This window comes from Hemitrygon akajei, chromosome 17 (genome assembly GCF_048418815.1).
Source record: "Hemitrygon akajei chromosome 17, sHemAka1.3, whole genome shotgun sequence".
Classification (NCBI taxonomy): Eukaryota; Metazoa; Chordata; class Chondrichthyes; order Myliobatiformes; family Dasyatidae; genus Hemitrygon; species Hemitrygon akajei.
The window spans coordinates 55,169,781-55,195,183 of record NC_133140.1 but is presented as its reverse complement, the minus strand read 5'-3'; the positions used below and the strand labels follow the sequence as shown (position 1 = coordinate 55,195,183).

The following is a 25,403-nucleotide window of genomic DNA, read 5'->3' as shown; positions in this document are numbered from 1 at the left end:
CTGGGGTAATTCTGAGGTTATGAAGCTGAAAGTAACTGAGGTCTCAACTATCTTTGGCAAAGCCATTAAGAAGTGAGGCTTTATTTAATGTAGTAGGAGGTCACCGATCTCCATGATAACAGAGAATGCAGTTTGAGTGCTGGATGTAGTAGTAGCAAGTTTTCGGGTAAATAGGTAAATTAAAACTGACTATTCTGCAAATAAGAATGAACTTTTGTTTTCAGAGCAATGAGGTTGAAAATTTCACTATCAGTGGATTTGGATGTTACATGCTGCATTAAGGACTTTTTATGTCAGAAAAGAATGCTGAGAAGAAACCTGCCGAAAAATCTGGATTTACTTTACTCAGACTTAATTCAATTTACAATTACACAGCACTGTTCTACTAGAGAAATCTAAAACAATTTAAGTTCATGTATTTACAATATTTGTATTGTCTTAAGTGTACAAAGTATTCCAGAACATTTTAAGGAAACATTATCAAACAATATTTAACATGGAGCCACAAAAGCAAACATAAAGCAGGAACTTCTTCTGACAAATGTGTTTTAAAGAGGACTGGGAGACTTATGGAGGAAATATGAGAAACTGTGGTGTACGTAACCAAAATCACACCAGCCACTGGTCATAGAATTATATAACACAGTATTAGAACCATTGGCCCAACTCATCCATGCTGACCAACTTGTCTACCTGAGCTAGTTCCGTTTTCTTGCATTTGGTCCATATTAGGATTTCCAATTAGTCATCAGATGAATACTAGAGGACTCCAATTATATAAAGTTGCAGAGCTAGGGAAGGTTAGAATTTGGAAGGTTAAATGTGTGATGGATAAGAATGTGAAATGTCTCAGTGTTGCATAATATAATCTGATAGTAATTGTTGTGGGAAAAATCTGAGGAGCAGCAGACAGAATAAATCAGGCTGACTCAGAGAGTTGTTTCAGACTAGAGGACTTTATTACATGATATCATAGAGAGCCTCCTTCCACCTAAGAGCGCTGCTTCATTATATGGGCACAGCATACATGACGAAAAGCACTTAACAATAACATTGCTTGACTGTGAACTTAGCACTAAATTTCGACAAACAGCTTGACTTTGAACTTAACACTAGATTTTCAACAAACAGGAGCATGACATAAATACAGCACCACAATGTTTTTATTTAGATTTTAGGAAAGACTCTCTTACTCCACACTGTTAAAGAATTCTGCCATTAACCCTAAGTTCGACTATCCAAAATGTATCGCTTCCCTCTTTTGTGGATTGTTCTCCATCTGCCACTTCTCGGCCCAGCTCCGCATCTTATCAATGTCCTATTGTAACCTATTACATCCTTCTACACTATCCATAACACCATAAACCTTCCTGCCATCTTACTGATGAGAAAGCTTAGTGATCCACCCCTCCATTTCCTCACTCGTCATTTATAAAAATCACAAAGAACAGGGGTCCCAGAACAGTTCCCTGTGGAATACCACTGTTCATCAACCTCTGATCAAAATGAATTCTATTTACTACTAACCTTTGTTTCTGAGGCATGACCTGCCTGTCCCACACAACCCCATAAGGTTTTGCTTCCTAAGCCTTAAGAATGCTTTCTTCCCCTTGACTAGATGTTCCACATCTCTTATCCACTGCGGTTCCTTCACCCTAACATTCTTTCCACATCTCAATGGGACAAACCTACCCAGACCTCCATGCAATGCTCCTTGAGCAACCTCCACACTTCTGGTGTGCATTTTTGAGTACATCCGTTCCCAATTTATGCTCCCAAGTTTCTGCCTAATAGCATCATAAACCACCCTTCCCAAATTAAATACTTCTCTTTTCCTATCCCTGTCAAGCACTGTGGTACAGATTAAGGAGTTGTGGTCACTGTGTCCAAAGTGCTCACCCACTGGGAGATCTGTCACCTGACCAGATTCATTACCTAATGCTAGGTCCAACATGGCCTTTTCCTCCAGTCATTCTGTACATTGTGTCAGGAATCCTTCCTGGACACACCTAACAAATTCTGCCCCATTTACGCCTTTTGCATTAAGGAGGTGTCAACCAATATTAGGGAAGTTGAAGTTACCCATGACAACATTCCTCTAATTTTTGCACCTCCGAAATCTGCCTCCTGATATGCTCCTTAGTGTCTTTGTTGGTATTCGGTGGTCCATGGAATACTTCCAACAGAGTCAGTGTTTCTTTACTTTTTTTTACTTTCATCCATACTGACTCAGTAAATGACACCTCCATGATGTCCTTTCTTTCTGCAGGAATGATACTGTCTCTGATTAGAAATGCCACTCCCCTCACCTATTTTACTTACCTCCTTCTCCCTTTAAAAAAAATCTAAACCCCAGAACATCCAGCTGCCATGCATGCCCTTCAGACAGCCAAGTCTTTCTAATTGCCACGATTTTGTAGTTTTTCTATGTTCATCACCCTTGTTCCTGATACTTTTGCAATAAAATTGCTGAGCTGCAACCCATCCCACTAAATACAATTATGCCCTATGAGTGCCTATCCTTCCTCACAGTTTCTCCTCGCACAGCATCTACCTTTACACCAACTGCTCCATCCTCTAACCTATCATTTTGGTTTCCAGCCACTGATAAACCAGCTTAAACCTTCCGCACAAGCTCTAGCAAATCTGCCTGCAAGGATATTGTTTATTGGTCCCTCTCAATTTCAGGTATAATCTGCCCCTTTTGCACAGGTTATCAGTGCCTATAAAATGTATTTACCCCATCCCCTGAAAGTTTTCATGTTTTATTATTTTACAACATTGAATCACAATAGATTTAATTTGGCTTTTTTTTGACACTGTTTAACAGGAAAAACTCTTTTGTGTCAAAGTGAAAACAGATCTCTACAAAGTGATCTAAATTAATTACAAATGTAAAACAAAATAATTAATTGCATAAGTATTCACCCCCTTCACGTCAGTATTTAGTAGGTGCACCTTTGGCAGCAGTTACAGCCTTTAGTCTGTGTGAACAGGTCTATATCAGCTTTGCACATCTGAACACTGCAATTTTCCCCATTCTTCTGTACAAGACTCCTCAAGCTCTGTCAAATTGCATGAGGATCGTGAGTGAACAGTCCTTTTCAAATCCAGCCATAAATTCTCAATTGGATTGGGGTTTGGACTCTGACTTGGCCACTTCAGGACATTAACTTTGTTGTTTTTAAGCCATTCCAATGTAGCTTTGACTTTATGCTTGGAGTCATTGTGTTTTCTGTTGATCAGTGTCAATAAAAGCCAAATTAAATCCACTGTGATTCAATGTTGTAAAGCAATAAACATGAAAGCTTTCAATGGGGTTGAATACTTTTTATAGCCACAATACCTTCCCCATAAGAGATTCTAATGATCCACAAATCTGAAACCATACCCTCACACCAGTTCTTCAGCTATATTGTCCTATTTGCACATAGCACAGTTGGCAAACCTGAGGTGACTACACCTGAGGTCCTCCAGTTTAGCTTCCTATCTACTTCCCCATACTCTGCAGAATCTCATCCATTTTCCTACCCATATCATTGGTACTAAAAAAAAAATCACCACTTTTTGATGCCGTACCCACTTTGGCCACTGATGAAAGTTCAGAGGCACATTCGTCATATTTTCAAGAGCCTCTGTGACTTATTTTATTAGTTCTAAAAGATAGGTCTTAGTGGCTATCATTGGTAGTCCTGATCTCTGCTAAACTTCTAGAGTTACCCCCATACACTAAGATAAAATCACTGAATATGTTGCATCTAAACCATATTTGTATTTGATTTGTGTGACTATTTATAGATTTTAATGGACTCATGAGGTGTGTAGAAATGTGGAGTGAAAAAAGTTGTTATTGTGGGAGCAGTTAAAATGAACAGACAAGTAAAAATTCACTTAAATTTGTAAATTATAGTCACATATACCAAGGTACAGTAAAAAACTTGACTTGTGTGTCGCCTATACAGATCATTTCACGACAGCAATGCACTGAGGTAGTACAAGGTAATATACTAACCAAATGCAGAGTAATGTTACAGTTACAGAGAAAGTGCAGTGCAGGTAGACAATAAGGTGAAAGGCTTTCAAGAGGTAGATTGTAAGGTAAAGAATCCATCTTGATATACTGGGGGATCATTCATTAGTCTTATAACAGTGGGATAGAAGTTGTCCTTGAACCTGGTGGCACAACCTTCCAGGGTTTTGTATTTTCTACCCAATGTGAGGGGAGAGAGAAGCAAATGTCTAGCATTGCTGCTTTACCAAGCCAGCGAGAATTGTGGACAGAATCCATGGAGAGGAGGTGGCTTTTCATGATGTGCTGAATTGTGTTCACGACTGTGTGTATTTTCTTGCAGCTATGGGTAGAGCATTTGGTGAGGGTCAATGAGGACATGCTAAATTTCTTTAGCCTCCTGAGGAAGTAGAGGCACCAGTGAACTTTCTTGGCTGTGATGTCTACATAGTTGATCCAAGACAGGCTATTAACAATGTACTGTCTGAGGAACTTGAAGCTCTCATCCCTTTCAATCTCAGCATCAATGATGGTTAACAGGAGCATGCGCACCACCCACCTTCCTGAAGTCAGTGACCAGCTCATTTATTTTGCTGAGATTGAGGGAGAGGTTGTTGTCATGCTTCCATGTCACCCAGTTCTCTGCCTGCTTTGTAGTCCAATTCATCATTAATTGAGATATTGTCCACTATGGTGGTATCATCTACAAACTTGTAAATGGAGATAGAGCAGAATCTGGCCACAGAGTTGTGAGTGCATAGTGAATAGAGTAATAAGCCCAAGAACACAGTTTTGTGGAGCGCCAATGTTGAAAGTAACTGTGGTGGATATATTGTTGCCTATTCTTATTTGTTGTGGACTGCCGGTTGGGAAGTCAAAGAAGGATCCAGTTGCAAAGGGAAGTGCTGAGTGCTAGGTCTAGGCATTTGGAGATGAGTTTGCTTGGAATTATAGTATTGAAGGTGGAGCTGTAATTAATAAACAACAGTCTACAGTGTGTCCATTGGTGCTTTTTACTGTCCAGAGAATGTCTGCTCTTTCATATAAACTTCTTAAGCTCTTTTTTAGTTTGATCACTCTTGCTGATGCTGATGACAGGAAAATGTTGGCATTAAAGTGCAAGTGCAGGTAGATAATGTTGTCATAAATTTTTAGAGTCATACAGCACAGAGGGCAGCCCTGTACCCATTGTCCCTATGCCAGCTGACAAATACTTATGTATGTTGATCCCATTTACCAGCACCTAGTTCAATGCCTGCTATGACTTAATGATTCAAGTGCTCATTCAGATGCTTCTTTAGAGTCTGAACTTGGCTCCACCACCTTCTTAAGCAGAGTGTTCCAAATTGCAACTATCTGTGGTGAAAATATTCTTCCTCAGACCCTCTAAACCTCATATTAAACCAATGTCCTTTGATCTGAAAAAACTCTGCCATGGAGAAAAGTTTCTTACTATCTACTATATCTGTACTTCAGATGATTGAGGTGCACAGAATACGGTTATCCCTTGCCTGTACTTCTCTAAAGTCTAACAAATTTGCTGAAGAAATGTTGTATTTTAAATAATCGAGAGCTTAAAGTCATGTCAAGCTAATTTACTTTATTGTTACAACCCCAGTTATTTTGACAGTATGGATATTACTCTATCATGGTTAGCCAGTCCTCCATATTTTCTAGTTCAGGTGGCCATTTGTGAACAGAGGCATGCAAATAAGTACAACACAGTTAGAACATATATTTCTATTAATTCAGTTCTTTATGTAGCCTCTGATCTGCATACATTTTTCTTGCAAAAGTATGCATGAAATGTGTGAATTGCTTCATCTTAATTTAAAGAAAATCTGCATGATCTGAGGTCGAGGAGTCCAGTGCCTGTATTAACATATACTGCAGTAGTTCCGTTTATCCTATACATGCCTCATGCTGCAGTTCTCCCTTTGGCTCTGCACCAGCATGGCCTTGCCTGAATGGAACCATGACATTCTCTCATTCCCTAATTTCCGGTGCCCTGTTAACCTCCATTGATTCTTGACCAACTCAAGTTTTTCCACTTAAACTGCTATATAAAACTAACACTGTTTGAAGAATTTTAGTGTTCTTGCAATTGAAGAGTATCTTTCATTCTAGGACACCTCAAAGCTCTTTACATATTAAGATTTCAAGGCTAAGAAACTTAAATTACATACAGTAGGTGGAGTTGAAAAGCTGGTCCTCTCCTAGTTAAGAGGAGGTTGTGAGGAAATCTGATAGAGTTGGAGTGTGAAAGACAGGACAAAACAGAGCCTTCAGCTCTCTTAGTCCACACCAACTATCAACCACCCTAGAGTTATTAACACTAATCCTATTTTTGTTGATCCCACTTTCTCTTCAACTCTTCCCAGATTCTACTACTCACCTATACACTAGAGGTAATTTACAGAAGCAATGAACTTTCCAACCCCCAAGTTGGCATATGGAAGGAAACTCAGATGGTGAGAGGGACATCATGTAAACTCAATGCAGAGAGCACTAGAGATCAGGACAGTTATTGTGAGAGTAGATAGAGAGGAACTGTGTCCGTTGATTCAAGGCTCAAGAACCAGGGTACTTAGAATGAATGTGGTTGGCAAAAAGGTTTTAAAAATGACATGAGGGAAACATTTCTATGTAGCAGACGGTTAAGAGTCAGAAATACATACTCGTGGGCTATAGAGGTTAAAAGGAAGTTGTATTAAGTATGTGAAATTTACAGCTCTTAGTCTACACCTGCCAGGCTAATTAGCCTCCTCTAATATTATTGTTTGAAGTGAAGCTCTTGCCTTGCATTTTGGAGCAGCATTGAAGTAAAGGAGAATATGATCTGTTGTATTGATGTTGATTAAGAGATCATTGTTGACAGGATGCATGAGATTTCTGCTCTTCACAATTAAAAAGTGCAAAATCTTTTCACCCACTGACAGGACATTCTGGGTCCTAGTGTACCTTGACAGTAAAAATGTCAGTTAAGCACCTCTTCAATACTGGGTTGGAATATGAACTGCGATTACATGTTCACGTCTCTTTGTGTGGAACTCAAACCAATAAAATGTTATTGTTGCTTCTGTGCTAAAGCAATGTATGAATTAAAAATGAAGTTGAAAGAAGCCTAGAACTTTATAATAGAAACTGTCCTAGCAATGCTGAGGAGCAATGATAAGTGCTCAGGTCTCTATCTAGAATTGTTGAATACCAATGAGTGAATCTAGTGATCAAGGTGTATAATGATGCACCAGTGTGATCATACATAGATTACTTCATTTATTTCTGGCAACAAATAACAGGCAATCTATTCGCTATTTTCAGATTTGGACTTACAGTAGGAGAGATATTTTGTTACATGTGAGGGCACATAGTTTTATTTTTTCATCTTTATAGTGTGTAAAATATTGAAATCAATAAGATTTGATGCAAATAGCCAGTAGTTTCAAATCCAATTTTATGTAGGTTAGAGATTAAGTATTTTAATCATCACTGAATGAATTGGTTACTAATTCATGTAACTCCTCCTGCAGATGCGGAAACTGTTTTTGACATTCAAGTAAGGGAGAAACCAGCAATGTTATCAAATCAGCTGAGTAACCTAAACACTGGATCATGGAGACCCACAGCACAAGTCTCTCCAGTACAAAATGAGACTGGATTAGCACATCCCAGCCATGTATCTTCAGCTATTTCCACAGCGCAGATCATGCCAGTGATCTCTTCAAACATTGCTCCCAGCCGAATGCTGAATTCAGTACGCAAGTCAGAAAGAAGCAGCTTTGATATAAAGCCAATAACAGGGATATCCTCTCCAATCCATGGAAGTCCAGCTGTTGACCTTGGAAACAAAATTCATGAAGGACCTGGCAATAGCATCAAAGTGGAAAAAAAGTTTGGCTCTCTTGGACCGGTAGTTGTAGATGTAGTGCCAACCCCTCCTGTTCAGGCTTCCCAAATATCTACAATTGCGTCAGAAAATAGTGGGATTCCATCTAATGTTATAAACTTTGGAATTAGGACTAAAGTTGGACCTCCTTCCTCCATTGATAATGTATCCAAAACTACTCCATTATCAGTTTTGAGAATGGACACCAGTTCTTCCACTAATGCAACATGTAACTCTGCATATAACATTTCTCAGTCCCCTATGAAACTCCTGGTCTCTTCTCCCATTCCTACAGAACCATTGCTGGTGGGACAAACTGCCTATAATAGTGTTGTACAAATGAAAAGTGTATCACCTGCTGTAATAAGCTCAAGAACAGTTCCTTATTCAGCAAACACCAAAGTTGCCTTTTCAACAATTCAATGTTCACCTGTAGCTTCCATCTCTGGCACTTTCTGCACGAATAACAACAATGCACCTGCCAGTAGCCACTCTTCAGTATCCTTCACAAACATTGCAAGTATGCCAAATTGTCCTATCCCTAGTTCCAGCCCAACCATCTCCTCTGTGGCTGAAAACAGTTATATTAACAGCAATAATGGTAATGGAGGCTCAGGAATGAATATCCCAGTGCAACAGCAGCAGCAATCTGGGTGTAACGTCTGCAGTTCTTGTGGCTGCAGTGGAAACTGCGGTTCCAATCCTGTGACTATTAACTATGCCAATTACTTCCAAAGCCCATTTTCTGGGCATTCAGTGTTAACTTTTCCAATTTTTCCATTCAGTCCTCTGTGTAATAACGGTTACATCAACACCCAATATAATAACAGTACTGCCTTTCCCTATCCGGTTGTTCCATCCCCTGCCTATAATAGTGCAGTAACTCCTGAATCCATCTTAAGTGGACCATCAAACTTTGTCATGCCTCCCATGCAGAATTTCTTGGGTGGTACAACTGCAGTATATCAGACACAACATGTACTAGGAAGCACAAATGGATTAGGACATAAAAAGAATGGACATATTTCATGCTACAACTGTGGGGCTAATGGGCATCGAGCTCAGGACTGCAAGCAGCCAGCAATGGATTCCAATCAGCAAGGTAAATTATGCTAAGATTTATATAAACACAATAAATTGGTAAACTTTCTACAGAATGAATTAATTTTGAAGTGAATGTAAATGTAGTGGGAAGAAAGTTAAAGAAATTGGATTAATCGGCATATGTAAGTTTTTAAAACAAATTAGATCCTTGAAGCTTTCAACTGTGGTTAGAAGATGAAACACCATTGTTCAACGTATTGTGTATGACTTTTCTCCGATTTTTAAAAAAATATTTGCATTTTATATTATGTCTTTTCACTGTAGTCATGCAATTATATTCAAGAGATTCAAGATTAAAGATTGTTTAATGTCATTTCTGTACACAAGGAAATCAAAATAATTGTTACTTTGGATCTGATGCAGCACCAAAAAATTAAAATAATAAAGATTAATTAATAATAAAAAATACACAATAAATATAAATTTATAAGATAGCTTATATTTCTTTGATTGTATGTCCATAAAGGGGGTTTGGGTTATCTGTTAGTTTTTGTGTGAGGGAGGAGTTGGGGGTGTTTGGGGTTTGCAAGTTTTTGTTTCTTTTTCTTTTCATGTGTTTTTTTAGTAGTTTTTTTCAACTACTTATGTGGTTTTCTGTATTCCATGGCTATCTGGAGAAGACAAATTTCAGAGTTGTATTCTGCATACATTCATAATAAAATGAGTCTTTGAACCTTTCCTTTGATCTTTAACCTATATCCTCTTCTTTTTGATATCATGACAAACATTCTGACTATCTATCCTATCTACAGTATGCTTCTTATAATTTTATATATCTGTATCAGGTCAACCAACAGCATTCTTTGCTCCAGGGAAAACAACAATCCCTCCAAAAAGTCCTCCAATCCAGCTTAATTTCCTCTTTGCTCTCTCCAGACAACCACATACTGTGGTATGGTGGCCAAAACTGTACACTGTATCCAAGTGGATTCTAACTAGTGTTTTGTGAAGTTGAAATATAACTTCTCAACTGTTATTTTCTATGCTCTTACCTATGAAAGCAAACATATCATATGCATTTTTCTCTTCCTATTAGTCGTGTTGCCACTTTCAACTTTGGACTTGAACCCCAAAGTCCATTGTTCATCAACATTCCTTAGCAGCTAAGTCACCAAAATCAATTAATTCTTATAGTGTGAGAAGATCTGTTGTTATTATGTTATAAGACCATAAGATATAAAACAAAATTAGGCCATTTGACCCATTGCTCTGCTCCACCATTTCATCATGGCTGATCCAATTTTCCTCTCAGCCCTAGTCTCCTGCCTTCTTCCCGTATCCCTTCATGCCCTGACCGATCAAGAATCTATCAACCTCTGCCTTAAATATACATAAAGACCATGCCTCTAAAGCTGCCTGTGGCAAAGTATTCCATAGATTTACCACTCTCTGTCTAAAGAAATTTCCTCCTCATCCCCATTCTAAAAGGATGCCTCTCTATTTTGAAGTTGTGTCCTCTGGTCTTAGACTCTCCCACCATAGGACACATCCTGTCCACATCCACTCTATCAAGGCCTTTCACTATTCAATGAGGTCATCCATCATTCTTCAGAATTCTAGTGAATACAGGCCCAGAACCATCAAATGCTCTTCATTGGATAAGCCATTCAATCCTGGAATCATTTTCGTGAGCCTCCTTTGAACCCTGTCCAGAATCAGCACATCCTTTCTAAGATAAGGGGCCCAAACCTGCTCACAATGCTCCAAGTGAGGCCTCACCAGTGCTTTGTAAAGTCTCAACATTACATCCTTGCTTTTATATTCTAGTCCTCTTGAAATGAATGCTAACATTGCATTTGCCTTCCTCACTACAGACTCAGCCTAAAAACTAACCTTTACGGAATCCTGCCCGAGGACTCCCAAGTCCCTTTGCACCTCAGTTTTTTTTTTGTATTTTCTTGCCATTTAGAAAATATTCAACCCTGTCATTTCTTCTACCAAAGGGCGTGGCCGTATACTTCCTAACACTGTATTCCATTTGCCATTTTTCCTAATCTAAGTCCTTCTGTAACCCCTCTACTTCCTTAAAACTACCTGCTACTCCACCCATCTTCATATCATCTGCAAACTTTGCAACGAAGCCATCGATTCCATCATTCAAATCATTGACATATAATGTAAAAAGAATTGGTCCCAACACGGTCCCCTGTGGAACACCACTAGTCACCGGCAGCCAGCCAGAAAAGCCTTCCTTTATTCCCACTCTTTGCCTCCTGCCAATCAGCCACTGCTTTATTCATGCTAGAATCCTTCCTGAATCTTAGGCTTATAGCTTAAGCAGCCTCGTGTCCACCTTGTAAAAGGCTTTCTGAAAATCCAAGTACACAACATCAATCAATTCTCCTTTGTCTATTCTGCTTGTTATTTCTTCAAAGAATTCCAACAGATTTGTTCAGGCAAGATTTTTCCTTGATGAAACCATGCTGACCTATTTTATGATATGCCTCCAAGTACCCCGAAATATCATCCTTAATAATCGACATCTTCCCAACTACTGATGTCAGATTAACTGGCCTATAAATTCCTGTCTTCTGCCTCTTTCTCTTCTTGAAGTGTGGAGTGACATTTGTTATTTTTCAGTCTTCCAGAATGATTCCAGAATGCTGTGATTCTTGAACGATCATTACTAATGCCTCCATGATCTCTTCAGTCACCTTTTTCAGAACTCAGGAGTGTACACCATCTGGTCTAGGTGACTTAATTACCTTCAGACCTTTCAGTTTTTCAAGAACATTCTCTCTAGTTATGGTAACTTCACACACTCCATGCCTTCTGGTAGCTGGAACTTCCACCGTATTGCTGGTGTCTTCCACAGTGAAGACTGATGCCAAATACTTACTCAGTTCATCTGCTATCTCATTGTCCCCCATTACTACCTTTCCAGTGTCATTTTCCAGTGGTCTAATATCCATTGTCACCTCCCTTTTACACTTTATCTTTTGAAATATGACAGATGGTGTTTTGCTTTCACCCGCAGAAAGGAATTCTTAGCCCAAAAGAATTAAACTTTTAATTTCTTGCTTCAGTAACAAATAAATCCTATATATTAAAATATAAATTTATATTCAAAGTAAATATACATTAACTGTATGTTCTAATTCTATTTGATTTCTCAAAATGTATCATTATATGCTTATTAGAATTAATTTTTCATCTACCATTGCAACTACAGAATTTCCTTCTATTCCTGCTGTATCCTTAGACAACCTTCTTCACTATCCACAGCACTTCCAGCTTTCATAATATCTGTGATGTACTAATCATACATCCTACATTTACATTTAATTTCTTAATTACAAAATACAAGTGCTCAGCATCAAGCCTTGTGGTACACCACTGGACACAGATCTCCAAGGTGCCATCTTAAGGAAAAAAAATGTTATTAAACAGAGGCCTTAATTGCTTTCATGTGAAAAATTAGCATAGTGTGATTTGTTACCGGTGTCTGGCCAAATTTATTTTTGAACCACCATTACTAAAATGATTGTTTCTTTTTACATTGCTGTTTGTGGGGACATGCATATTGGCTACTGTAATTCAAGCAGTTGCTTGGCTATTATTCTGGATGTGAGCAGGGATATAATAGGAGTTGCTTTGATAGAGACAGAATTTATAATTTTCTAGAACAGGTTAAGGCTGAATAAACGTATGGAATTATTTGAAGAATGATACCCTTTTTCCCTCTCAAAGAATAAAGACTCCTTACCTTCAGTTATATTTATCTTTGTAATTGACTTGTGAACTTAATAAATATGGTGATGTATGTTTATAAAAATAAAATCAAATGAACTGTGCATTGATTATTATGATTTGCAAGCTGTTGTTTTAGATGTATTAAAATCCAAATATTTTAAATTTCTTTTGGAAGATATTTGCAAAAGAAAATTCATAATGTGTTTTAATTTGTTTGTTCAATTATCTTTCAGGTACTTTTAGACTGAAGTATGCACCTCCATCTGAAAGTATGGATTCAACAGACTAATAGTTGGAAATGCACATTGATATGAATCACAGTGTGCCATTGAGTATAATAGCAGCAGGTACAAGGAAAGATACAAATATGTTCAGTGGATATCACGTCCTGTTAAATTAATTTTGTTTTTTTTTAATCCAAAGGTGCTTTTTAAAAAAATCTTATACGGGAATATAAACTACACTGTGCATGTACTAGCTGTAAATATAAGTATGATGGAGTTTTAAGATGTTATGGCTAAAACCAGGATCAGTGTACTTAGCAAAAATTGTGCATTGGCACAAATGAAAATGAAATTTATCCTGAACCTTTACGTAACTATGGCTGTTTCTAGGAACTAAAACACAAAAGCAGAAATCTTCCAGAGTAACCATTTTCCTTTTGATGGCCAATACTGTACAGCTTTATAAGAATAGGAGAAAATTTGTGTTGATTGTTGGGTTTAGTGGGAAGGGCAAGGAATGAACTAACTCCAGAGAGAGGAACAAGGAACTCAGTTTCAAATAATTCATTGTAAAATTTACAATGCAACATTGGTGGAACACAGCAGAATTCTACGAGGTACTCTCATATGACCACCAAGATAGGGAAGATATTTGGAAAAACAACGCCGAAAGAACTGAAGAACTTTTTAAGCCACTGAGAAGTTGCTGAATATAAATATGATTGGGTGGGAAAACTTGTATCTGTTTTTGTAAGGTTCTTCAACTTGTATATTTTTAATAGAGAGACCTTTACATGTAAAATGATACAAAAATATTTTTTGTAAAGTTAGTTCTGTTTTGTAGAAATATCCTGTCAAGTTCTCCTGAATCAATTTGTCATGTTTACAAGTGTTTGTACCTGTGTGTGTGTGTGTGTGTGTGTGTGTGTGTGTGTGTGTGTGTGTGTGTGTGTGTGTGTGTGTGTGTGTGTGTGTGTGTGTGTGTGTGTGTGTACATGTGTGTTTGAGAGAGAGAGAGAATGCGTGCGTACATGTAAGTCAATCAACAGCTGTTGTAGAAGAAACTTTACATACAGTATGATAGCATTTATGAGAATATTGCATTGGTTTTGCAATTTATAGTTTCAATGAACTTGTATTACACACTAAATCAACAAAGTCAGTTTGTTAATTCTTTTAGTGTGAGAAGGTAGCCTGCTATTTTGTCATCATTTGGAATATGAGAACAGATTCTTTTTGCTTTCACCCATGAGAAGAACATCTTGGTACATTAAGATAAAAGTTGGAAGAATTTTGCATCAATCACAAAGAAATCTAAATGCTTTATACTTCTCTGTCCCAGATTTGTAAATACAGATCTGTATGAATTGGAAATGGAAGCTGTTACTTACAGTGGCTCATCCTCTTGTCTCTATGCAAAGTGGAAGCTCTCCACAGAACTGAACATACACTGCAGTACTGCATGTGATTCAATACATTTTGATATAAAGTGTGTTAAAGTGTTTGATGCAACAAATAATATTGTAGTACAGAAAGAGCTTGGAGATTCAACAATCTTTATTTGTTGCTAATGTGACATTACATTGCCCAACCCATATGAAATCAGCTTAGAAATAACGTCGGAGTAAATTATATGCACATTATTACTTGCCTTAATTAACTTGAAATCAAGAGTTAGTTTTCAAGTAAATTTGATTAAATTATTATAGGCTTCCATTGTGTAATATAATGTTGGTGACCAGATGTTTCTAGGTAAGCTTGTTGGTGTAGCCTACACTTTTACTGGGACAATAAGGTATTGTTTGTAATCTAATGCAGTAACTTTTAATTAAAAGCCCTGCTCATTATTAACTGGAAATTTGGAGTGTAAATAAAATATTGTTTTCATTTTTGACATTTCTGTGTTTCCAAGGCATGAAATTTTTCTTTTTTAGCTATTCTATAAAAGGCCCGTGCAATTTCTGCAGTGTGTACCTGCATATGGGGTGATTATGGTATACCAAGTGCTAATTTTTTTCTAATGAATTGGGAATTAAAACAGATCTTTGGAATCTTGGGTGTTATATTGAAAATCAGAACATAACTTCACTAGATAATTTTTGTTTTAACAGTATATGATTTGAAATTTTAAAAATTGCTTGATTTCAATACCATCTGTAACCCAGCTCTCCCATAAAAGTTATTTTAGGGACTAAAGTTGTGTGTCTCTCAAAGGCTTTGGATATTCCATCCTGTAAACTGAATGACTCTAAAAGTGTAGACTGCACCAATAACTCTATAAAATCAGATATTTGGAAACTTTTTGTTGATTTAAAATTCTTTGTGCCACTCACTTTTATATTGAAATAAACCATTGGAAGACATCATAACATTGTGCTTCAGTGATGCTGGGTACAGCTTCCCATTTATGATGTGGAAAGAGAAAGCTATCTACCGTATATCTGTATTAGGCCACTTGTGATAACCAAATATTAATTCATAGTACTAGTGAATGACCAAGATACCTATGTCCATGGAAGTTTTTTCATAAGACCATCGTAAAAATGTGTGAATATTATCTGCCTTTAAGATTAAAATAAGAGCATGCCTGAAACAAGTTGGGCAATAGCCTTAAACAATGGACAATCTAAGTTAATGTGAATTTGATATATTCTCATAAAGTGATGATAGGCATTAATGTAGAAAGTTTATACCCTCCATTTATACAACTAATAATGTTTGAGATCATAACATACAGGAATCTGTAAACATTATGGAATGTTTGGCCTTATCATGTGACTTTATGAAAACTTAGAACATGTAAAAAAATTTAATTTTTTCTTCACTTTTTTCCCATTTGGGAATTTCCAATGTGAGAAAAATGTTTATTCACTTTTGAAGGATTGTGCAACACAGATTGGAAAATTTTTGGCATATGGTCACCATTCAGATTAGCATTAGAGGAAAAAAGGAAATTGTTGCATAACTAAACCTAGATGAGAAACAGATTTGTGCTACCTTTAGACATTTCAAATGAAAAGATATTGAATATTTATCAGTATTGTTCAAGTATACTGAAAACTCCCATCGACTGGGCAGAGTTGCAAAAGAACTGATCCTCAAGATCTGTAAATACGTTTTTTTTAAAAAGTATATAAATGTGATAAAATTATAGGTCGGCTACTGGGTTCATTCATCATACCTTGAAATGCCACCTCTATTATGAAAGAAACATGAGTTGCAAACTAGTCATATTTCTAGCTTATGTTTGCATTTCATATACCAGTAGAATATAGAATAGAGAGTGATGGGTAGTAGGATTTTTTTCTGAACGGAGAGTGATTATTTCTTTTTTGTCATTGCTGTACACATTTGTCTCCTCTGTCTTGGTGTTTCTGTGTCTCTCCAATCCAGCTTAGGAAAAGTTAAATCTTCCAAGACTCCAATGGCTAATAATTAAAAGTTTGTATTGATCAAAGCCATAATGGTTAGAGGAGACCTAGCTTCATTCACATTACCTGCTGAATGAACAGTTTTAGCGATTGACGTCAGGCTGTGTTAGCGGTAGATAGGAAATATGATACACTAGGTACAGTGTTCACCTCTGATTGCTATTTAATGTTTCCTTTGTATAGAAAATGAAAATAGTATTATGCTTTATTTATGGCTTTATAGCTTCCAATTTATGAGGATTAATCACTTGAGCAAAAGTGTTAGCTATGACAATTAACTCAATTTCTACAAAACTTGCATCCAGAAATTTGTCCTTACATTAAAGTCAATGAAGCAGAATTTCAGAAAAATAGTGAAATGTGCAGATGCTACCATGTAGCAAGTTTAATATTACCGTACTTAACAAGTTTGAATTTTTCCTTTCAATGTCTTCAGGAGAGGGAAAAAGTAGGAGGTAACTGAGAAAAATGTATTAACTTAAAGCTTTTTTAAAAATTCCCAAGTGCAATGAAGTACTTGCAAAATCTTCATAATAAGTATAATATTTGTATTTTTTTCCTTTGTAATTTTTCTTGCCAGGTCTGACCTCTTACTCTGCTGATTATATCCCCATCTTATCAAAGTTGTGTTTTATTTTTTTGTAGCACATCTTTTGGTTAAATGTTACAGTTTCTTAGAAGAACTGTTTTTTTTTAATTCAGTAAGTTTATATATATTATGGATACCAGACAGTGATTTGGAGACTTACAGAAACCTGACAATGGTTTGAAGTCATCACTCTTACTGAAGGTTGTAATTGATGGTTCATGATAGTCACCTGAAATGTTTAGATGTTTAGTATATTCAAAACATTCTGACATATCTGTAACTTTTATAGAGTTTTGTAACTTTTTTTCCCCTTTGAGTTTACTTTCACCAGCTAATACCACTATGCCATACATTTAACGTGTGATGAGTATTGAAGTTATGATATCATCTAAGTTTATCGTGATAATTGCTATCTTGTTACTAAATCTATAGCATAATGCATTGAAAACTGAATAACTTGTTCTGGCGATTCTATCTTCTCCATCATTAAATATTGCATTCTATATAGAACTGTTTAGTTGAAGCACTCCAACATTCTGTTTACCATGGTTTCCTCGTACCTTTTGAAGGTTTAGTGAAGACGTAAAACTTACAATAAAAATAGTGTATTTGATGTGTACTCTGCAAAATTAACTGGTTTTCAATTGATGCCAATTTAGAATACTACTTGTAGTTTCCTTTTCATGACCTGAATCTTCAATGATTTCACTATTACCTTGATTTGCTCTCTTTGTGGAGGCATATATATCACTGTATCTTAATATCTCTCTATTGTTACTGCATAGAAATAGTGGAGAGTTTAGGATACAGATACAAATTCATAATGAGGATTAAAAAGTTTCTGTGTTACTCCATTATTATAATAGTAGACATGGTAAAATTGAACTTGGTAAAACTTGGTAGACACAGTAAAATTTACACCTGGGTGTAAAACTGATTTTTTTCCCCATAGGAACAGTTCAAAATTCATTTGTAACTGAATTGCGATTTCACAATGGGCAGTATTCAAGTTCTACTGTGTAATGTCATTATTATAAAAAATTGATTTTTGAAATATTAGCAGACCTGGGGAATGATAATATAGAAAATGATAGACTCTGTATTTTAAACTATAATTACATTTTATAATCACCAAGCTGCAATGGCTTCTGTAGTTCATGCATTCTATGCAGATGATTGGTTCATAATTCATTTTTGAATTAAAAAAACATTATTTTAAGTTTTAATTCCTTAGTAACTATTCGACCTTATGTGTTTGTGGTATGTATAAATTGCTGATTTGGTTCAGATTACCCTTGCAGAAACACAGCCGTTTTCTATTGTTTTTTAATTAGAATGTTTTCTCTTTTAATTGAGGGGTAATAGTGGTGAGATATAGTACAGTTTTTATCTTTAACATAAGATAGTGCAGCATACACGTAACAGTCAAAGGAAATTATAGTATCATGTATGCATCTTGAACCTAATCTTAGCAATTTAACCTCTAGGATGAAATTGTCATATGCCTATTTGTCTCACATCCAATGAAATTTGTATTGAGACTACCCAAACAGAACCTCCCTATTACATTTGTATTATAATTTCTCCAGGTCAAATTCAAACTCTTTTTCCATGAGTAAAAGGACATACTAGAAGAAGAATATAAGAATGTATTAGCCTGACAGGGGTGCCATATTTTTAAACTTCCATGTATTTGGCTGTTGTTAGGGCATTGTAGAATCTTATGTAGAGCTGGCATACTACCTAATAAAAGGGTCCTAGAAATTTTGCAATGGAACAAATGCTTGCATATGTGAAACACCAACATTCCCATTGATAAATTGGTGTAAAGTGTGCACAAGAATTTATTTTTGAGAACTTCATTATACCAGGTTATACCATTGCTTAGAAATTCATACCTTTGTCAACTTCAATAAAACTTAATTTTAAGTGCAGAGATCTTGCAGCCATTAAAATGTAGTGTATTTAGTGCTATCAACTGGCAACGGATCTCTATGCAAGTTGATTTTGCAGCATTCTTGGAGACAGCCAAGGGGTATTTGGCTTAAAAGAAGTTCATTTATTTTCAGAGTCCAAAGATCACTTTAACCTGGTATGGGGGTCTTGCATATCAATCTAAATTTAATGTGTATTTAATAACACATTAACAGGATAATTTAATGTGTATTTTTAAACAAGATATATTGGCTGATCTCTTATTTTTCCCCTTTTCTTCAAATCTTTACTTCCATACTGATCCCTCCCCATTATGTTATGGTCTACCAAATACTAAATAAATTCCAATTGAAAATTGTCCAGGAAAATTTTAATAAGCACCTTGAAAATTAATGTTAAATTTTACAAGGGCATTTTGTAACTGTCAAAATTAGGAGAAATTTCAATAGATTAATATTTATTTGTACAATTTTGACAGCTTATTGCTAATTAATCCTTGCTGTTACAAAGAAATGAGTTCTAACACTTTTGCATCATATTTACTCATATTCTGTTTAAATGAAATATAATCATGGGATAATATACCATGTAAGTTTTTATTTTGTATGGTGGAGAATGATGGACTCATATTTTTAATACTGAAAAATTACTTAGTACACATATATTGAGGTAGAGTTCTTGACTCATCAGTAATATATCCTCTTTTACATGTAAATAATGCCTATTGTTTAAGAATCTGTTTCTCATTTGGAATCTGTGGTTTTTATACTGTATATCCATAGAAAACTTTGAAATTTAACTAAGATTGGGTAGTACTACCTCTAGTTAAATTATAAAATATCTTTACTTGAATTGAGCAAAACATTTTCTTATGCTGTACACCAGGTATAAATATTAGAGTTTTGAGACACATTTCTCTATTTTCACAGAAAATGTATCTTGTATTAGTCCTCATGATATGTAAAACATTTTGAAATTCTGCATTGTCCTCAGTTCAAATTGTTATATTTGCAATCTGTCGATAAAGCATTCATTTTAACTATGATTTTAAAATATGTTTTTCTAAGTGCTTGCTTGCAGTAAAAATGGCATGCACAACACTGCATGTTATTCAGTTCAAAAGTAAACCTTACCTTTGTTTCTTGGTTTCTTATTGAGTAATAAGATACCAGATATTGTAAATTAAATCTGTCCTCCATTTCTTACCAATTGCTCCATATAATAACTTGATTTTAAAAGTAAAATTTCATTGGATTAAGACATCTTGTGATTTATCCAGTCAGTGCCTGTTTACATTGAACAACAATGTGTTGATATACAATTTCTGTTTTCATAGTGAAATAAATGTACCCATTAAATTTGAACTGCCTCTCTTTTAATGAACTGAATACATGACCAATTTTTTTCTGACTTTCTCCATTGGGAATCTCAAAATTTAGTTACAAAGTCTATCAGTTGCAGCATCTCAATTATCAACAGCTGTTGCAACACTGTCTTACCTGCACAGTCAAATCTTGATGACAATTTTAGGTATTCCTAAAAGTGCAGATTATAATTCAATACTCTGATTTTGACCACCAAATCACATTTGCCGCCTTCTGTTGCACGACTTTTGTAATTTTATTTGGTAGCTTAAGAGCTAATTTACTGTAATTTTATACTACCTAAATGAAGACACAATAGTTGCTGTGTACTCTTTCCTGTTTTATGCTTTTAGAAAAAACATTTTAAAAATTTATGTTTTAAAATGTGGTCAAGATCAGTTATATCTGATATCAAGGATTTGATAACATAAAGATTACATTTTAAATCAAATCTTACTGAGTTTCTTAATACATCGGTACTTGTTTAGTCTTTCCTAGGTTGGAAATGGGATTTTTAGCAGTGCTCTTTTTTTCTACTTTATTTGTTCCAATGTTTTGGCATTCCAGTGTTTCTAAAATATTAAAAGAAGTGGAACTAAACACAGGAAGAATATTAATATATCAAAGTAAATTGAAACACTACTTTTTTTCTGAATTTACATAGCCATGTTATGGCATAAAAGTATTCTTTAAGATCTTCAATTTAATTTTCAGTAGAATCCTGTTCTATTTGAAATAATGTGGTATTTTGCCTTTAGCGTGCTTATCATTTTGTAGATTGTCTATTTTCTTTAAAGCTCTTTAGTTGTTTATCTGTTGCCTTTTACTCAATTCCTGTAGAAACGTAGCAGAGAAACTGGCCTAAAACTATCTTTACGCGAGAACTCAAGATAATTGACCTCCTGTTTTCTATACAATTGACGTGGCACACAAACAAGTTGCAAGAATAATGAACACATTTTGATTCACTGCAATGCGATGAATATATTGTGTCATGTGCATCACTAATGTTTATTTTCTTCAATTTTTTTAAGGTGGTGGGAGTTGGGTGGTGTCATATAGATGCTTTCTTACAATTTACAAACTCCAAAATGTGTAGATCTAAACAATATAAGCTGTAACAAGTTACTCCTTCTGCATTGCCTAGCATTTCTCAATAAAATGTACACCCCATAGATCACATAAATTTAGGAAATAAACATTTTTTTCACTGTAGTTGTAAAGAAATCCAAATGTTATGAGCCTTCCATTACCAATACTAATAAATTAGGTATTTTCTTTTCCTGGCTTGTACTGACACATTTTTGAATATTAAACTAAAACAATATTTTATTTGCTATTGCCCTATCAGGTTATTTGACACAAGTAATTTGCACAAATGTAAATAGTAAATTGAAATGTGTGCTATTCAGTGAAGGGAGGGATATAAAAATATTTCTTTATCAACTCAATTTCAGACTTTACCCTTGAGAGGTTTTTGTTTGGATTGTTGAGAGATGTTTTAAAATTGTTATTTTTTAGTGAATTAATATTTTTGCCTTGTTAAACTGGTTTAAATAATAATGCCTTTCATTCTTTGTCAGTATGACAACAATGCAGCAGTCACTGCCGAGTCTCCAGATAACATTATTTATGCCATCATAGTAATTACTGCTTGCATCAATGGATGACAGAACTGCTAAGTGCCATAATTTATAAGTGCCATAGAAATATTTTGGCCCATCTTGGGAGGCAATATTGTTGTATAGTAACAAATTTTACAATGGCAAGATTAAATTATGCTTTCTTTGTATTCTACCTAAGTTTATGGAAAGTTTAATTATATTTGTAGTCATTTTTTGCCCATTAATGCAACTTTTTTGAGATTGAAAACAGTAAAGCTCATTTTGAACCATTGCACATTTCAATATTTAATGTTTTGACCATTGTGCATGTAGCATTAATATTGAAAATTATTGCAGCTCCATAAATAAATTAAAATTATTATGCAATTGATTTGAACTCAACACAGCTTTCATACACTATTTTGTTTTTATATTACTTTGTTAATGAAAGGAACACAATGTACATTTGTAGAGAAATACATTTTTATCTTATTAAGTCCTATTGTATTTTAAGTGCCAATACAAAAAAGCAATAAAAATATGATCATATATTTGTTTTTCTTCTATTCATATAGACAATTGATCTTCCCATCTAAGGGATAGAAGGGATAAAATTTCCCATTGACTGTTCCTCTTCTAATTAATAAAGCCATGAAAGAGTGCACATTATTCATCTATATTAACATGTTTTGTACAAGCTATAATTTTTTAGTGAAATACATACAGCTGGACCACCATCACTATAATTAAATTATACTCAAGAAATCTAAATTGTTGAAAATTAAATAGTGGGAATCATTGACAGCAGGAATTATTATATATTCTTATTTTATAGAGATACAGTGCGGAACAGGCCCTACCAGCCATGCCGCCCAGCAATCCCCCAATTTAACCCTAGTCTAATCACGGGACAATTTACAATATTCAATTAACCTACAAATTGGTATGTCTTTGGACTGTGGGAGGAAACTGGAGCACCCGGAGAAATCACATGAGGTCACAGGGAGAGCAGGCAAACACCTTACAGGCAGTGGTGGGAATTCAACCTACGTCGCCTGTACTGTAAAGCATTGCGCTGCCTCATGTGTCTTTGAAATTGCTAAGAACTGTGAGTAAACTAGAATTAAGGGAACTTAAAGGAATAGGAAAACAGGAGAAGGTTGCTTTGTTCATCAAGGACCCACATGAAGTTCCTTGAGCTAGCTCACCAGAAATGTGTTTCTAATGTATTTTTAATTAAAAATGATGTATTTTAATGATAAATTAATTACAGTTAACATTTGAAATTGAAATAAATAGGACAGCATTTAATTTTGTGATTTTTAAAAGAAGCAATGATAAATATATTTTTGAGTCCAAAATAAATTGGGAATCCAAAATTGAACTTGTCGTATACCATGGCTCCAACAAGAGGCAGCACCATTTCAATCACGGACATTTTTGGGAGCAGATACTAAATCAAATACGCAATTTAAATGGACAATCTTCAGAAGCAGAAGAACCAAATGTATAGGTTGAGACTACTTAAATAACTCTAGGATAAATGAACATTCTTCAGAGCATTGCATGGAACACAGGATATTTGAAGTTGAAATAATAACTGAAATGTTAACTTTGTTTCTTTTTCCATAGATACTGCCCAATCTGCTGTACGTTTCCAGCATTGTCTGTTTTTGTTTCAGATTTCAAGGTTCTGTTGTTAAATTAAAAAATGTAGATTGATAAATTGAAAAATTAAAATGGAGTTTAGCAAAAATGATAGAAGATGATCAATGGTTATATTATAGATTGTACAAAAGTAGGTCAATGGAAAATTTGGTGGAGAAGTTAGTTGAGGCCCATCTTTGTCTTACTCTTGTTCATTACACATATGTACTGATACAGCTATTCAGCGTGTTAGATTTTCAGCAGTGACAATTTTGGCAAACGTAATGAATTATTTCTCTGCTTCTTTGTGATCACTTTATCACCACAAATCTCTAAAAATGTAATGCCATGCCTTTTATTAAACTTCTGCAACCGATCTTCTGAATATTCACAATTACCTTCAATTTTGTGAAGATCGTGAGAGATCTGATTGTTTCATGATCAGCATACTTTTAAACAGCATATGTTCATTGTTCATATGTTCACTGATGAATCCACTCTTTCAATACATGTGTGAGATCTTCATTTTTAACTTTATGCAGTCTTTTTCTGTTTTTCATTAACTTAATGTTCATAATATATGTGAGGTCACTTGTCAAAAGACCTGTGCATCACCTGGGATCTTCCATTTGTGATGTCATGTCAGCGCTCAAAAAAATTTGGTTTTCATATTTTGGAATTTCAGAAAAGGTGTAAAATACAGATTGGAGTGAGAAGTTACAATGGAACATAAATTAGGTGAATGATATAAATAATGACATATAGTATTATAGAAATAGGATAAGGTTAATCTTTCTTCTACATCTGCAGAGCTGTGCCTGTACAGCACCTGTCTCTCTTTTCAGATCCAGAACCTGAACAAGGCGGTCAGGTAGCATATCAGAAGAAACACTGTCATTCAACATTATTTTTGCAGTCACTAGTTCAGAATGATGTCCTATATACTGTATTTCAGAAGGTAGACTAGAGGGATTTGGAAGATGTAAGCAAATCTGAACAGGATGGTTCAGAAAGATATTGCAAGCAATCCTTCCTATAGAATCCCTCATTTTTATTGGCCAAATCTATTGAAAAAAATGGGAATACATGTCAGAACTAACTGCATAGGCTTTCAGAGAGCCTCAGACACCAATTTGCATGTAAAATTGAAACTTTCCAAATCCCAGTCACATTCACCCATGACATGACTCATACACCAAGAACAGATGAGTAGCTTTTTTGACTGGAGGAATTTCAGCAAATTGAATACACAGAGCCTAATATAGTTTCTGTATTCAAGTAGAGTGACAGAATCAAGGGTGAACAATTATCACTATTAACTTAAGCTGGAATAAACAACACTGGACAACAGATTTTTTCAAAAGTGTTCCATCCTGAGTATTTTTTTTTGTTTATGATAAACCACTTGAAGCTGAACACAAATATAATTTCAGACTACTTGTATCAAATAGGAATTTGCAGAAACAAATCATTTTTATTGAATATAATGCACTTAATTGCGTAACAGTGTTAATGCTTTGCAAGAAGTTTAACTAAACTAAAAATGTTTTGTTTAAGATTTTCATTTTGTCATGGATTCTACCACACATTTCTACTCAGTGTTTGAGACTTCTTGCTTAAGTGTCCAACAATAATTAACCAGCACTCATGATATTGTTTCTCCATGACCACAATGTTCTAGTAAAACCTTTCACCATGCTTGTCACTGAGAGTGCAAAGATTTGCAAGGGAGAAGTCTAAATAGGAATGCAGAAAATGAATTCTTAGTGCCATGTTGCACTCAATGGTTTTGAATGAAGCATGTTGTCAACCAGCTGCTTGCGGTTTGGTGCTCTGTAGCTGCCAAGAAAATTTTTGACATATTTGAATCACCTTCTGTGCGATTTTCTCCAGTCCCACTAGAAATTCTTCGAATTA

At 35.2% G+C, this 25,403-nt stretch overlaps 1 protein-coding gene across 1 annotated transcript in view; it reads left to right on the top strand.

The window, feature by feature from the left end:
- Window positions 1-20,235, top strand: part of zcchc14 (zinc finger, CCHC domain containing 14) — a 117,897-nt gene extending 97,662 nt beyond the window's left edge. Inside the window, exons 12-13 of the mRNA XM_073070163.1 lie at window positions 7,540-8,997; window positions 12,926-20,235. Coding sequence (XP_072926264.1) covers window positions 7,540-8,997; window positions 12,926-12,981 — 1,514 coding nt within the window. The 3' untranslated portion in view covers window positions 12,982-20,235. The remainder of the gene's footprint in view (window positions 1-7,539; window positions 8,998-12,925) is intronic.
- The last annotated feature ends 5,168 nt before the right edge of the window (window positions 20,236-25,403 follow it).